General features: G+C 43.3%; 1 protein-coding gene across 5 annotated transcripts in view; it reads left to right on the top strand.

Annotated features, from left to right (window-relative positions):
* Positions 1-15,525, top strand: part of ARHGEF4 (Rho guanine nucleotide exchange factor 4) — a 253,119-nt gene that overhangs the window by 172,440 nt on the left and 65,154 nt on the right. For 4 of the 5 annotated variants that reach the window (XR_009055039.1, XM_057744538.1, XM_057744536.1 and 1 more), the window contains one exon: positions 9,428-9,481. The exons of the other annotated variant lie outside the window; for it this stretch is intronic. Coding sequence is in view for 3 of the 4 variants with exons in the window: in XM_057744538.1 (XP_057600521.1) it covers positions 9,428-9,481 (54 nt within the window). In the remaining variant the exon portion in view is untranslated. The remainder of the gene's footprint in view (positions 1-9,427; positions 9,482-15,525) is intronic. 5 annotated transcript variants of the gene reach the window in all.

Here is a 15,525-nt window from a genome sequence, read left to right as displayed (position 1 = left end):
AGGGCTCACTGGCCAAAGGTGGACTGGATTCGGTATGTTTGGTGCTGGCTCCAGGACTGAGGCTCCCTGCCAGAGGAGGGGCTCTCCTCCTGCACCCTCTGAAACAGTGAGTTTCCCCAAGGTGGGATTGCTCTGGTGACCCCTGGGACTGTGTGCTCCTCTTAGTGCTCGCTTTCTGCTCCAGGGACCGAATTCTGGCTGCAGATTGGTAGGAAGACTTTGACCCTAAATATTAATTAAGCAAGGAAGCCCAGAGTGCCGACTCTTGATTAGTTGCTCAACTGGAATCTGTATATTTTATTTCTCGGAAACGTTCAAGATATTTTTTGAGCCCTGCAGTGAGAGCTGTAAAGGAAGACAGGTGCTGCCTGGAAATTAGGGAGGTAGTGCACCCATTATGCTTCTGGGTGGGGGTGGGGGTGCAGCCTGTGAAAGCGGCAGGGCCCCACGTAGACAGTGGAGATGAGGGTGTGCGTGTGCCCGGTCCGAGCAGCAAAGCTAGAGAGGAGCAGGAGGGCCATGCAGAGAGCAGGGTTGTTTTGTGACATCCTGGTACCTTGTAGTTGCCCTGTCCCCACCCCCACCTCTCCTGGATGGAGCACAGGCCAGGTTGAGGAGGAGTAGAGGTCGGCCCTGAGGATGTAAGAGTGCCAGGAATGGCAGATGACGGGTTTGGACTCTGCTCTAAAGTCAGTGGGTTAGGAAAAGGAAAGTGAAGGATGCCCACACCCCTGCATTGAGCACTCGCTGTGGCTCTCATCTGCCCTGTCTCAAAACAGACTCATGAAACTCAGAAAAGTTGAGTAACCCAACTGTTGGTGTATCCTCCAACTAAAGGTTTTTCAGAATTCTGCTGCTCTGACTCCTTCCCAACCCAATTCCCTTGAAACTTGCTTTTCCCTTCTCTCTGGGTGCTTAAATAACCCCCAATTTGAGAAAACCAAACTAGATAATACTGAAGGGGGACTTTAAACGAACTGGCGAAGGAACCCTTCCTTCTCTTTGCCCAAATGACTTTCCTTGCACTTCTAGAGTCAGAGAGCATGCCTGGTCCACCTCAGCAATGGAAAGTTGGCCCAAAAAGGCTCGGGGAGGTGGCCCTGGTGCCCCCATGGACTCCCTTGCCATTTCTTCCTTCTGCCCCAGGGCAGGAGTAAGGCAGATGAATATGGCAGAGGCCTGGGTTTATTGGACACCCCTAAGATCCAGGGACTCTCCAGACCAGACTGGGAGGACTGAGGCAGCGTGGATGAGTTTGAGAGATAGTAGCTGTATGTGCATGATGGTGTGGGGTGGGCGTGTATGTGGGTGAGGTGGGAATGAGGGGAGGCAAGATAAAAGCTAAGGCCCAGAAGGCTTCTCCCTGAGGGGCTCAGAGCTGCCCTTGCAGTGGCAGGGCAGCGTTTAAAGCAACGGATTTCAGAAGAGTTGACATGAGAACTCTCAGACCTCGACTTCCTGCCTCATTTTGAGAGGCTCTGTATGTGGTGTTCTGTGCTAGACGTATGGAAGAGCGCATGAACCCTGTACAGCTGTGTGAGTCCATCTCTCACCTGAATCCCTGGAGAGAATTAAGTCCTGATGTCCTGAGACACCCATTATATGCGATGAATGAATTCTCTTTTCTTCTGTAAGGGTACTAGCTGTTTGCTGTCCTTGGGAGGAATTGAGAAAATAAGCATTCAAATAATTGTCTTTGGATTTGTGGTTCAGTTGAGGAAATCTCACTGGAAAGGCTGCCATAGAGGAGGACTCGATGGGAAGAAGAAAGGGAAGGTACATTTGTCGAGCATCTTCCATATATGCCAAGCCTGAGTCTCCATGTTACTTCATTAACCACATAAAAATCCATTGCTATCCTACAATCCAGATAGAATAAAACAGGCTCAGAGAGATGCAGTACCTTACCCAAGGTTTCCCAGCTGGGTCATGTTTGAGTAGAGCTTCAGGCTTGGATTGGTGTGACTTACTGGGGGGCCCTGTGCTGGGTTTGGAGTGGAGGCTGTGTCAGGCTCAGCAGGGAAAGGCAGCGTACTGGGGGATTCACACGTTGAAGTAAAGTCTTGGCTGCTTGCATAGTCACTATTGTCTTTATTCAACAGCCAGGCCTTTTTTTTCTGGGTCCCAGGTACCCCATTTTCAAAATGAGGATATTGAAATCTGAGGTCTGACCTCTTTTCTAATCAACTCTAAAATTCCAGGATTCTAGTCAGAGCTGTTGATTTAAGGTAGGTTCCGACTAGTGAGTTGGCATTTATTGCATATTGTATTTCCGTTTGACTGGTCTGTGGCTCTAAGACAAAGCACATGTGTGTTGGATTGAGCTGTGTTTATCTCTTAAGAAAGATTAAGAATTGCCAGTAAAAAAATCCTGGCCGAAACTTAATTATTGTTGTTGTGATTTTTGTGATGGAGTATATTGCTAAACATTTTAAAAGCTGTCACCAAGAGCCAGAAAGACTAGTACCTGAGGCTGGAATTGCAGCTAACCTGCAGGGCAGAACATTAGCCAGGGAGTCCAACAGAGAACTGTAGGTGGACACTCCTTGTTTCCAAAGACTTTTTGAATTTTAAATATCCAATCTTGGCATTTTCCACTGACATGTCACTTATCCTGGTTTGGAGAAGGCTTTCCTTAAAGGCAGATTCTGAAAATAAAATGTAGTTGACAGTGGAATTTCCACAGCCCTTCTTTCTGCCCACTGTTCTCATCTCCCTCTAAGCGCCTGTAGCCTCCGTAGCCCTCAGCTATGCTATCACGCTGCTGTTCCTTAGTTAAGGCTTTTTAAATTCCTATTCTGGATGTGTTGTCTCACAGGCTTAATTCTCAGTGCAGACTTCTGGGGTTGACAGTTCTCACTACCTGTGCTTTTTGCCTGGTCAGTGTCATATGATTTCTTGGGAGAGAACCCATGCAACGTCCACATTCCTCTGCAAGCCCCGGAGGCGTTGTTCTGGCTCAGAAGAGAATCAGACTCGTGAGAAGGCTGTGCCTCTCTTGCAATCAGACATTTCTTTAACACATCATGTTCCAGGCACAGTGCTAGGCACTAGAGATGGCAGACAAATCGTATGAGATCATTGCCCTTAAAGGAATCACAGCACAGAGAGACAGACAGCGTCAGCTCATTGTGAGAAGTGCTCTGATAGAAGTAAACCCAGTGGGATGATGTGCCAGAACCACTCAGTAGATAATTCTCTAGAAGGACTCACAGAGCTCAGAGAAATGGTCATACTTGTAGTTCCAGTGTATTACAGTGAAAGGATTCAAATTAAAGTCTAGGCAAAAGGTGCATAGGGCAGAGTCCAGGAGAAACCAGGCACAGGCTTCCAGGTGTCCCCTTTCATGAAATCCCATGTACCGTGCTCAATTCTCCCAGCAACATGATAACAACATATAGGAAAATTGTCAACCAGGGAAGTTCACCTAAGCCTTGAAGTCCAGGGTTTTCACTGGCAGTCAGTTACTTAGGCATGCAGCATCCACAAGACTGACCTTAGTTACTTAGTCTTCAGTCCCTCCAGAGGCCACTAATATAGTGTAGCTCAAGGACCCCAGCATAAATCATAGTATTCGCATAAACTATCTGGCGTGTCCCAAGGCGCCAGGTATGCAAAGACGCTGTTAGTGGTCAGGATATTTTAAGGACTTGGAGTCAGTCTCCCAGGAGCCAGTTGAGAGCTAGTGCTTTCTTCAGAATATGCAAGGCTTGAGCATCTTTGCACAGATAAGGAGGATCAGAAGAGTGTGCCAGACCCAGCTTATTATGAGGAGCAGGGGCAGGGAGGAAGGTGTTCAGAGAAACACCAGGAGAAAGTATTTCCTGAGCCTTAATGCCTGCAAGTTAGCTGTGGTGAGGAGTAGAAAGAGCTTTGGGGAGAGAGGGCTAACATAAACAAATGCAGAAAGATGTTTGAAGGAATGGAACCTGTGCTGACTGAGCATCTGTGCTAGGTACCATGCTGGATGCTTTAAATATGCAGTGATTGCAAATAGTCTGGAATGAGGAACATAGAAGAGATGAGGCTGGAGACAGGAAGACCGTACTGGCTGTGTGCTAGAAAATGTGGACTAATGATTCTTGGAGCCATGGAAAGGTTTCAGGCAGATGGCTGACGTGGCCAAATTGCTTGTTTACTTTTTTTCCTTCTTCGTTTTTCTTAAAGTTATACACAGTAAAAGTTACTCTCTTTGGTGTATAGTTCTAAGAGTTTCGACAAATTTAAACAGCCATGTAACCACCACCATATTCAAAATATATGTTTCATCACCCCCAAAATTAAAGCTGCCCCTTTGTAGTCAACCCCTTCCCCCACCTCCAGTCCCTGGCTGGTCTCTTCTCCATCCAAATGGATTTGCCTTTTCCTGAATGTCATATAAATGGAATTATATCATGTTGCCTTTCTGGTCTGGCTTCTTTCACCTGACATAGTGCACCTGAGGTTCATCTGTGGTTTTGCATGTATCAATAGTTGGTTTTCTCCTTTTAATTGCTGAAGAGTATTCCACTGAATGGATGTACCACAGTTTGCTTATTAGTTCACTAACTGACTGACATTTGGCTTGTTTCCAGTTTTTGTCTATGACAAATAAAACTTCTGTGAACATTAGTGTATGAATCTTTGTGTGGACGTAAGTTTTTGTTTCTCCTGGCTAAATACCTAGGAGTGGATCGTTGGGTCATTTGGTAAATGAATGTTTAACTTTATAAGAAACTACCAAACTTTTTTTCAAAGTAGCTGCATTCTCACCATCAAGGTATGCTGGTTGCCATCTCTCTGTATCCTTATCCGTGCTTAGTATTGCCAGCTTTTTAAGCCATTCTGTTAGAGGTGTAATATCTCATTTTGTTTGAATTTGTAGTTCGCTAATGACTGTTGATGTTGACTGTCTTTCATATGCTTATTTACCATCTTTATATCTTCTTTGGTGAAGTTTCTGAATCTTGTGCCCAGTTTTTGTTGGGTTATTTTCTTATTGTTGGGTTTTGAGAGTTCTTTATACTGTATTCTGAGTATACTATATTCTGATTTGCAAATATTGTTTCCAGTCTGTGCTTGTATTTCCGTTCTCTAATAGTGTCTTTTGTAGAGCAAAAATTTGTAATTTCAGTGGAATCTAATTTATAGTTTTTCTTTTATGGATCATACTTTTAGTGTTATAGTCAAGAAACCTTTACTGAATCTGAGGACGCAAAGAGTTTATCCTGTGTTTTCTTCAGGAAGGTTTTTTGTTGTTTGTTGTGATGTGAACCTTTTTTTTCTTTTTTGGCTGCCTTTGGTCTTCGTTGCTGTGCTCAGGCTTTCTCTAGTAGTGCGAGCGGGAGCTACTCTTCGTTGCAGTGTGCAGGCTTCTCATTGTGGAGGCTTCTCTTGTTGCAGAGCACAGGCTCTAGGCACACGGGCTTCAGTATTTGTGGCACGCATGCTCAGTAGTTGTGGCTCACGGGCTCTAGAGCACAGGCTCAGTTGTTGTGGCGCACAGGCTTAGTTGCTGCATGACATGTGGAATCTTCCTAGACCAGGGATTGAACTCGTGTCTCCTGCATTGGCAGGCAGATTCTTAATCACTGTGCCCCTAGGGAAGTCCCCAGGAAGGTTTTATAATTTTACATTTTATACTTAGATCTTTTATCCACATGAGGTTTGAGATGAGGGTGAAGGTTCTTTTTTTGCATGTGCATGTTCAAATGTTGTAGCACCATTTAGTTAAAAGACTTCTTTCCCTACTGAATTGCCTTTGTACCTTTGCCAAAACCCAGCTATCTATGTTTGTTTCTGGACTCCCTATTCTTTTCCACTGATCTAAGGGTCTGTCCTTTTGCCCATACCACATGGTCTTAATTATTGTAGCTTTATAGTATGTCTTAAAATCAGGTATGTGAATCATCTAATTCTGTTCTTTTTCATATTGCTTTAGTTATTCTAATTTTTTTTTGCCTTTCCTTATACATTTTAGAATCAGATTGTCAATATCTACAAAATATCCTCCCATAGTTTTGATGTGGATTGTGTTGAATCTAGAGATCAATTTGGGGAGAATTGAAATCTTGACAATATGAACTCTTCCAGTATATGAACATTGTACATCTGCAGCTAGGACTCCAAGCCAAGTATTCCCCCACTAGATCTCACCTGCTCATGCCGTAGATTTGGGCGAATTCCTGCCTTCTGAATGTTTCCAAAATATCCTAAAGCTCCTGAGCCTGCCAGAAAGTGACTTTCCTTACTAACCTGTAAGTCTGGGAACCCTATTAGCCTGACATCAGGCCACTTTTTCCAAGAGAACTTTGTAAACATTGGCTCCATGAAGTCAACCTTAGCTCCTTACAAGTGTCTGGTTATATTTGACTAAACGAGTATCATTCCCAAAGATGACATTCCAAGCAAGGGTTTGGTTGCATAGGCAATGTTCCCAATATTCCTCCTGTTAGTGAAGAGGACAGATTCTTGTTAAACCTATGCAAAGAATTATATTGCTTTGAAAATAAGAATATTAAGAGTTTTTAAATTCTGGAGGGGTCAAACAGGGAGAAAAAGATATCATTTACAGATGTTTCATTTAACTTTACAAAGGATAGTCAACTAAATGGGAACTTATGAGTTATAGATAATGTAAGAAGAACAAAAAGGGTTTCTTGTATATCCAAGAAATAGAACATTAAAGTGAAAGATCTGATGAGAATTCATAGTAAGAATAATGTCACGGACAAGGAAATTTTGTTGTTTCTGCAGATACAAAACAAGATAGTGAAGTCAATAAAAAAATTCAGACATCATAATTATAAGCATGATTAATCCTATTCTCAAAGAAGGCCGTTAACATTATATCTGATTTAATAGAATGGATGAACATTTTCAGGGGCATCTGTACAGAGGATGCATTTTTCTGAGGAAAAAATCTTCAGATATAACATATAATAATCCTGACAAAATTATATTATGAATATGCCAAGTATATAGTTAGAATATAACAAAAGTATCTATATAGAGATTCAAGTAAGTCTGGAGCAGGTCTGTATATTAACACCTATATATTAGTAAACATCTGTATATTAATAAAATCCCATAAGTAAGTGATATGAGTCCCTTACAAGATGCTAAATTTAAATAAAAGAAGTACAGTTGCAACCAAGTTAACATTTTAAAAATACAGTTGACCTTTGAACAGTGTTGGGGTTTAATCCACATATAATTGGTAGTCAACCCTCTGTAGCCATGGTTCCTCTGCATCTGCAGATTCAGCCAACCATGGATCATGTAGTCCTGTAGTGTGTGACTACCAAAAAAAAAAAATCCATGTATAAGTGGACCTGCACAGTTCAAATCCATGTTGTTCAAGGATCAACAGTAAATGAAATTATGACTGATAACACTGTACTGTTGTACAATATCAGGAAAAGTGGCACCAGGATTCCAGTAAGTAGAAACACGTCATGGACAGCAAGAACACTGGCGATTCTGTAGGGACTTCCCGTACAGTATACAATGTGTGAAATATTTATATATTAGCATTTTACCCGTTCAGATTTAACCTAGAGAAAGCTATGCATCTCTTCTGACTTAACTCTTCCCATTTGACTCATCAGCATCAAGTGTACCTAAATATATCTAGCACTTGTCTTTTTTATAAGATGAGAGAACAAATGCTTTAGGATTTTCCAGGGGCCCTCTGGGAAATCACAAAGACAGTTTTAGGTGCAAAAGTCATCATTTAGGATTTAATTTTGGAAAGGTAAAATATCAAAAATTGTCAGAAGATTTGAACACTGATTAAGATAGGATCGTGGGTTACTGAGAGCAATACTTGGCTAACTATTGGATACATGTATATGTATGGCTGAGTCCCTTAGCTGTGCACCTGAAACAATCACAACGTTGTTAATTGGCTATACTCCAATATAAAATTTTTTTAAAAATTCTAAAATAAACGTGATTGTAAAGAACCTTAGCTCTTTTCTAACTAAAAAACTTTTGTATTCTTAAATAATCAAGGGCATAACAAAGTCAACATAAAGCACAAGGAATGATGTTGCTAACACACAGAATCTCTACCATGTAGGCAGATTACACAGAAAGCAGTGAATAACCTTTTACAACCTCTTATTAAGAGCAGACCAGTAAGGAATTCTCTGGGAGTCCAGTGGTTAGGACTCCATGCTTCCACTGCTGAGGGCCCGGGTTCGATCCCTGGTCAGAGAACCAAGATCCTGCAGGTCACGTGGCACAGAAAAAAAAAAAAAAAAACAGCCAACTGTCATTTTTACAGAAAACCAAATTCTTTTTTTCATCAGTATAATATTTGATACTAAAGTTCCTTTTGAAAATTTTATTTGAAAACCCATCAACTCTTAGCTTTGACCATGACAAGTAGAATTTCCTTACAACTTTCTGTATCTGTCTACAACCCTTATAGCACAACTTCTCAAAGTGGAAAAAACAAACACATGGATTAACAAACCCAACTATATACAGTCTCCCTGTAGATATAAAAATAAAAAGCAAGAGTATGTAAAATTAAATTATATTTAGTAATCAGTGCTGCAATATTCTCTTTTATTGAAATAATCTAGATTCTATCAAATATCTATCAATTAACTCCAAGGTTAAGTTACTTAAAGTTCTTAGAAATTATCTTCAGGCTGATATATTTCCTGTTGAAAGTTTGTCAAAATAATGATTCAGTTTGGTTAAATACAAATGTACATTCTTTATAATCTTAAACATTTATATAAGTGATGTTAGCTTATACAATCAGTAAGCCCATATAAATTTAGGAAGAACATACCCAAGCAAAATTATAATCTACACTTATATTTTTAACACCGATAATTACTTAACACAAAGAAGACACAGCTGTTTATTAAACCAAATATTAAGCTAATCTTATTTATCAAAGATTTACCTAAATTATGTGAACTTGAATACTTAAAATGTTTCTAAATTGGTTTCTTTGAGAATACCTCTGTTTTTTCACATTGAAAATATTTGAGATTCATTTTCCTTAACTTCCGGTAATTTTAGGAATATTCAGTTTATATAAATGCTTATTTATTTCTAAGCCAATCAGAATAATGCTTCTTTAAGAGATTTTATAATCTAATTTGGTAATATTATCTGGAGTTAGGAAAATATTACACACACACACACACACACAGTGAGAGCAAAAGGCCTTTCTGAATTTTGAACTTGTAAATATACAGACATAACAGAGAGAAAAACTTATAGCTTCAATTATAAAATGTCAGCCATGAGTCAAACATGACCACAGAAATGCAAAACACTTGTCCAGATACCCACTTCTGACTAGGCGTGAAGTTCTTGATTTGAAATTAAGATAGACAAACAGAAGACTAACAAACCAGATTTTCTGCCATCTTCCCACTCACAGAAACAAGGTCTGTATAAACCATTTATCTATTGACAGATATCACCAGATGGTCAGACCATGAAACCCAAAGAATCCAGCACCAGAAATCAAGTGAGTACTCAAAAGGAATCAATGAAATCCCTGTCATGCTACTGATGGACACAAGTCCGGAGCACAGGACCAGGCGTAGGACACACCATTGGTCCCCCATCACCAGCCAGGAAGGAGAGGCTCGTCACCTGCGTGGAGTAAGCAGGGATCCAGGGCAAGGTCTGACCCTATACGAGTCACAGCACCAAAACCACCAGAGACAGGTTGCACTGGGCGACTGAGGAGACGGTTTTACTCAGGAGGTCGCAATGGGGATTAATGCACTTTAATGAGGAAAGTTTTAAAGAAGGGGGAGAAAACTTGGGGTTTTATAAAACAAGGGAGTCACTAAAGAAGGATGTACGTGGTCTTATTTCAGGATATGGGAGAGTAGAGTGGTACTTTTTGGCTAGCCGTTTCAGAACACAAAAAGATCATGAAAGAAGGGGGGTTTCTTTGTTTTCTGGGAGCACAGGGATCAGCTAGAGTTAACATTGTCATAACTGTTCCCTCATTTATTTTCAGAAAGAGATTTTTGTTTTTTAATCTTTGGTAGAATTCAAAGTGAAGTTATCTGGGCCTGGAGGACTTTGCTGTTGTTGTTAGAAGGGTTTTTTCATTTGTTTGTTTGTTTGTTTCTACTATAAACTCAGTTCCTTTCATAGGTATAGGATTATTCAGGGTATGGACCTTTGATAATTTAATATCTTTCAAGGAATTGGCCCGTTTCAACTCAGTTGTTGAATGTATGGGCATAAATTAATATATTTAGTCTGTTTTATTGTTATTGGTAATCTGTGTGTTCTTTCTATTTTATTTCTCAGTCAGTCTGACGAGGTTTATCAATTGCATTGACTTTGCAAAGAACCAACTTTTGTTTCATTGATTTTTCTCTGTTGGTTTTCAGGTTTTAATTTCATTGATTTCCTCTTTTATCTTTCTTATTTCCTGTCTCTTCTTTCTTTGGGTTTATTCTGCTGTTCTCTTTCTAGTTTTCTAAGGTATAAGTATGAACAATTGATTCGAGACCGTTCTTCTTTTCTAATAGAAGCATTTAAATCTATAACTCTTCCTCTAAGCACTGCCTTAGCTGTATCTCACAAAGTTTGATGTTAATTTTAATTTTTATTCAATTAAAAATATTTTCTAGTTTCCCTTATGAATTCCTCGTTTATCTATAGATGACTTAGAATGTGTTTTTAATTTACAAAGTTGGGAGGATTTTCCCAAATATCTTTTATTGATTTCTAGTTTAATTCAGTTTGGTCAGAGAACATATTTTGTATGATTTAGTTCCTTTAAACATTTTTAAGTTTTATTTTATGGCTCAAAATATGGTCTATCTTGGTTACTGTTGGGTGCAAATTTCACTTTGGAAGCTCATTTTTGTGCAGAGAACAGGTAGAGTCCATCAAGAATCGAGCTGAGCTGGAGAACACTACACTGCCAGGTGTTGGCGAAATTGATTAAGACACCAAAGTGAGAGTAACAGTCAAGCCTTTGATCACTCAGGGGCTACTGTAAGCCAGAGGAGAAAGCTCTGGCTCCCACAATATTCCCTTCCCCCACTGGCCCTCCATCCTTGCAGATGGGACGAGAGCCCAGAACAAAAGACTCCTGCCGAGGCACCAGGGGTAGGTAGCAGGGAAAGGTTAGGAGTGCTGGGTGAGCTTGGAGAAAGGTGTCTTCAAGGTTCCCCCCACCTCCATTGGGCAGTCTCAACAGAAGCACCTGAGTAAAACTTTGGCTGAAGGCTCCAGATAAAGAGGTCTCCGAACAGAGGCACCTGGGCTAGGGATGCAGCTGTGTGTAGGAGCTTGGCAGCCAGGGGCCCTGAGTCCTGACTGTAAACACACACAAACACACACACACACACACACACACACACACACACACACACACACCCCACCCCCCCCTGCAGAGACCACAGTGCACTGGCTGTGCACCAGATCTGCTGTGCAGAGGGCAGCTTTCCCAGTAAGTCTTTGTAATTGCTGTTGGTCAGACCTGAAAGATCACCATGGGTTTTTGGCTAGGAGCTGGACTCCTTAGAGTCTTTTGTGGTTATCTAAGCAAGATATGATGGTGGCCATGAACTACAACACTAATAATGGGGCAAGACTTGAAGGTAAACATCAAAAGACATTGACTAGGAGGTGTTGCGCACACTTGGTAGTAGATTGGTGTCATAGGTTGGGTTTCCTAGGAAACAGCCTCAGACAGAATTTAGAGCACAAGAGTGTCTTTGGGGAGCAACACCCCTGAAAGGAGAGGAAGGAGGCAGTAGTGGGCACAGGGAGAAATCCAGCTATGATGCAGATCCAGTAACGCCATGGCCAACTTCCTAGGTGCCTGGGAGCTAGAGTGGCCCTTCACAGTTGTCTCAACTTGGGCCGGGATGGCTAGGCCTTTATCCTTCCACATCAGTTTCTTGGGGACCACTCCATGAAGGGGCAGGGCCTTGGATATGGTGGCTCTCTGAAGTTGCAGCAGTCTCTGAGGGCCCTGTCACTGAAGGCTACTTGTCATCAGCTTCCAGCATTGGGGCAGCTGCTCACAGAGAGCAAAAGAGAGGTACCTATAACTCCCAGGCATTTGACTTGGCTGCCCAGGGAGGGTGGAGATGCTCTCACTGAGGTAAGCAGTCCAGGACCAATAGGTTGTAGGAAAATGCTGAGGTAAGTTCTGGACATGTTGACAACTTGGGAATCAATAAACAGGATCAGGTCCCCTTTTTCTGAGTGTACAAAGAACTAATTGTGTTAATCATGTCTTCATTTTCGGTATCACCTAATGCTTTCGCGTCTCTTGCGGCCTTGCTAACACTAGAGAGAATGCCCCTCCCAGAGCTAGCTAATTCCTGGAGCCCGTGCTCTTCAAATGCAAGGCAGCCAATGCAGCGCCCACACCCCCAATCACCCCCTTTATCGGGCTCTCATACTCAGTGCCACTATGCCCTGTCCTAATCTCTCCAGAGTCAGGGGCCAGACAGCTAGGCCAGCCTCTACACCCCAGAACCCCAGAAGTGATTCAGACGGACCAGTCCTGCCTGGGTACCCTGTTGTCCTTGCCTTTCCCACTGGAACCACAGTGAATGCTCTGGCCCATATTCCCCCTTTCCTACACCTCCTGAGTGACCCCCTTGGCCCTGCATGGCATGCCAAGCTTCACATTTCTAGGGAACTGTGAATATAAGCTTCTTCCTTCATGACAATCATTTCTTTGTCTGTGTGTCTTACTGTGCCTGATTAAAACAAATTCTGGGTACATTTTAAAACACGAACTTAGGTGATCTAGGCTTCCAGACCTGTCATCTAGGCATCTTTCTACCCACGCTCTGCTGTCAGTAGTTGAAAGAACACTGCTGAGAGGATGCAGATGAGGAAGAGAAAGAAGAAATGTCATTTTAATTGAGTCGTTCTATTCAAGCCTCACCACAGTTCTATTTTATAAATAAGAAAAATGGGAGTTCACAAGAGTTTGCTAAATAGTGATCACATCACACAGGTGATTGATTAGGTAGCTTAGAATTGATCTCTGGTCTATCAGGTTACTATATTTCTTCCATTCCATCTGCATCTGATCTGAGATGCTTATTTGGTCTCTGTTGAGCAGTGAGGAAATTGCTGCATGGGGAGGTTGTCTAAGGCAATTACTGTGAAAGTGAAACTAGAAGCACACATCCCAGAGTGTGGCCTAGAACACTAGCTGTGAGCGATGTTGAGTGGAAAAGGGGCCCCAAGATCAGATAAGTTTGGAGAAGGCAGGTTAAACATCTCAGAGCCTGTAATTTTCTTATCTGCATTGTAGCACTTTCAAAGTTCATTTGACTCCAGAATTTGTGTGTGTGTGCACGTATGCATGTGTACATCTGAGGGGCACACTCTGGAGATGCTAACCTCATGCTTCCGTTTCCTGCTCGCACCTGCACTGTAGGATGCTTCAAGCCTCTCCTGGGCGCTGAGTTCAGTGCAAGGGGTGGTTAGTCAGGTGAGAAGTTATAAAGGAGCCTTCTGAAGTATGCTCACTGAAGTCAGCCAGTAATAGTGCCAGCAAATAATTTGTTTTGAAGGGAGGAGGCAGATGGGAACTCAGATGAAGGCATATGTGGAAAAACACTCCAGAACGTTTCAGAAAATAATCTAGACAACTCTCTGAATCCAAGAGTCTTAACTGAGAACCTGAGTTGTGTAAGATACACTGAAGAAAGAAAAGGTGGAACCCACAGACTGGAGGCAAGTGATGTAAAATGAGAGATACGAGCTTAAGCAAAAGAAGACGTGATGTAAGGAAGCCGAGATGCAGCCTGGCCCAGGGAGAGCCTGGGGATCACACAGCCGTGGGGGTCTGGGAGGGGGCTCATCGCTGCTCTCCTCTGTGCCAGCTTCCTTCTCTGTGTGCTGTGCAGAGCAGTGCCTTCCCAGGAAGCCAGCACAATCATAACTGCCTCTGTGAGCCGGGGAGACAGACGTTGCAAGAGGTATCCACTGCAAGGGAATTTCTAGTCTGGCTTAAAGGATTCTATTTATACACAGGAAGCCGTGCTAGATTGCTAGAAAGCACAGCTCAGACACAACTACTAAGATGGTCGAAGCGGGAGAGGTTCCTTGAAGGCTGGCAGGGTTGGCTCTGAGGGGTCTGAGCTGCAATGATGTGGAAGCGCAGCTATTCTGTGCTCAAGGGTCAGAAGGGCCGGTATGGACTGCAGGACGAAGCTCGGGACCCTCTCCCAGCAATAGGGCCAGACTGGTTTGGGGCTCAGCAAAATGAACTGCGAGTTCTCCTTTAGGGACATGCTCCATTTCATCAGTGCCTCTGCTTCACATTCAGGCTGCAGCCATCTCCCCCAAGAAAACAGGATTGTAAAGGGTCTATATGTGAGAGACAGGTGAAATTTGGGAAAAATAATTGGCAGGAGATGCTTCGTAAGTGTTTGTCTGCACCTGCACTCCCAGTACCTCTCCTGTGTTGGGCAGTTCAGTGGGCTCTGAGCGGGCTCCTCTGCTTCCCTTCCCAGCACCATCAGGTGGTCTGCGTAGATGGAGGAGGGGAGGCTGGGCAGAGCACTTCCTGGCCCTGAACAAGCAGCAGGAGGGAGGAGACTCTTTAAGCAGGTTGTCACCCATCTCACCCACACAGCAAGCAGACATTTCTGTACTTCCTGCATGTCTTCCTTCTGATGTATCTGCCATGGTTCCAGCAGCCCCACGACCTGTGACAAGGGCACAGCCATCCGTGCCTGGCCGGCGGCAAAGGGCTGGGCCATCCTGGGCACTGAGCCCACCTTATGCTGCTGGTGCTGGCCCATGCCTGGCCCTGCCTCAGCCCAGCAAAGAGTCTGTGGGCTGTGCTGCACCATCCTGGCCCCAGACTCACCTGGGCAGGACCACAGGGGGACAGCTCTGGTAAGTCAGAAGGCAGCCCAACATCCCTGGGTTCCAGAGGGGGCTCCTCCAAGAACCCAGGAGATAACGGGTCTCCGTCCGCTGTGGAACGACCTCCACGTTTTGATGCTGCTCCTCACAGGGGTCCTGGGCAGAGCCTGCAGACCCTCAGCAGTGGGCGTTATGAGCTATGTCAGGGCCGCGCTGGCTGTGGGATTTTAATAGAAGAGCAGCTTGTGAATGTAGTGAAAGATGTAGATTAGTGTTCGAAGCATCAAATCTGGTCTTCTAGTGTAATTTAAAAGAAATCGCCTGTGGGAAGCACTGGAGAGCTGTAGAGGACGCTGGGCTTGGGAGTTTGGGTTCCAGCTGTGCCTCTTACCGTGCCGAGCTGACAAGTGACCTGCTTCTCTACCCTCAGGCTTCTCATCTGTAAAATCAGAACCATAGCATGATTCCGAGGGTCTTCATGAGGATTAAAGGAAGTAATATGTACAAATTTCCAGGTTAACTGCCTAGCACAGAGGGAGTAAATGCTCAATAAATTTATGGAATAAATGGCTGAATTTTGAGTAGAAAAACAAGTCAAGTCCTCTGTGGAGGAGTAGGTCAGTCTGTGCCCCAGTGAGTGCCCAGGGAGGCAGGCTGACCGGCCACTGGCAACGTACTCAACCGGGAGAG

The sequence above is a fragment of the Hippopotamus amphibius genome, chromosome 8, assembly GCF_030028045.1.
Source record: "Hippopotamus amphibius kiboko isolate mHipAmp2 chromosome 8, mHipAmp2.hap2, whole genome shotgun sequence".
Lineage (NCBI taxonomy): Eukaryota > Metazoa > Chordata > Mammalia > Artiodactyla > Hippopotamidae > Hippopotamus > Hippopotamus amphibius.
The sequence above is the reverse complement of the archived record's forward strand: the minus strand, read 5'-3'. Positions and strand labels throughout refer to the sequence as shown.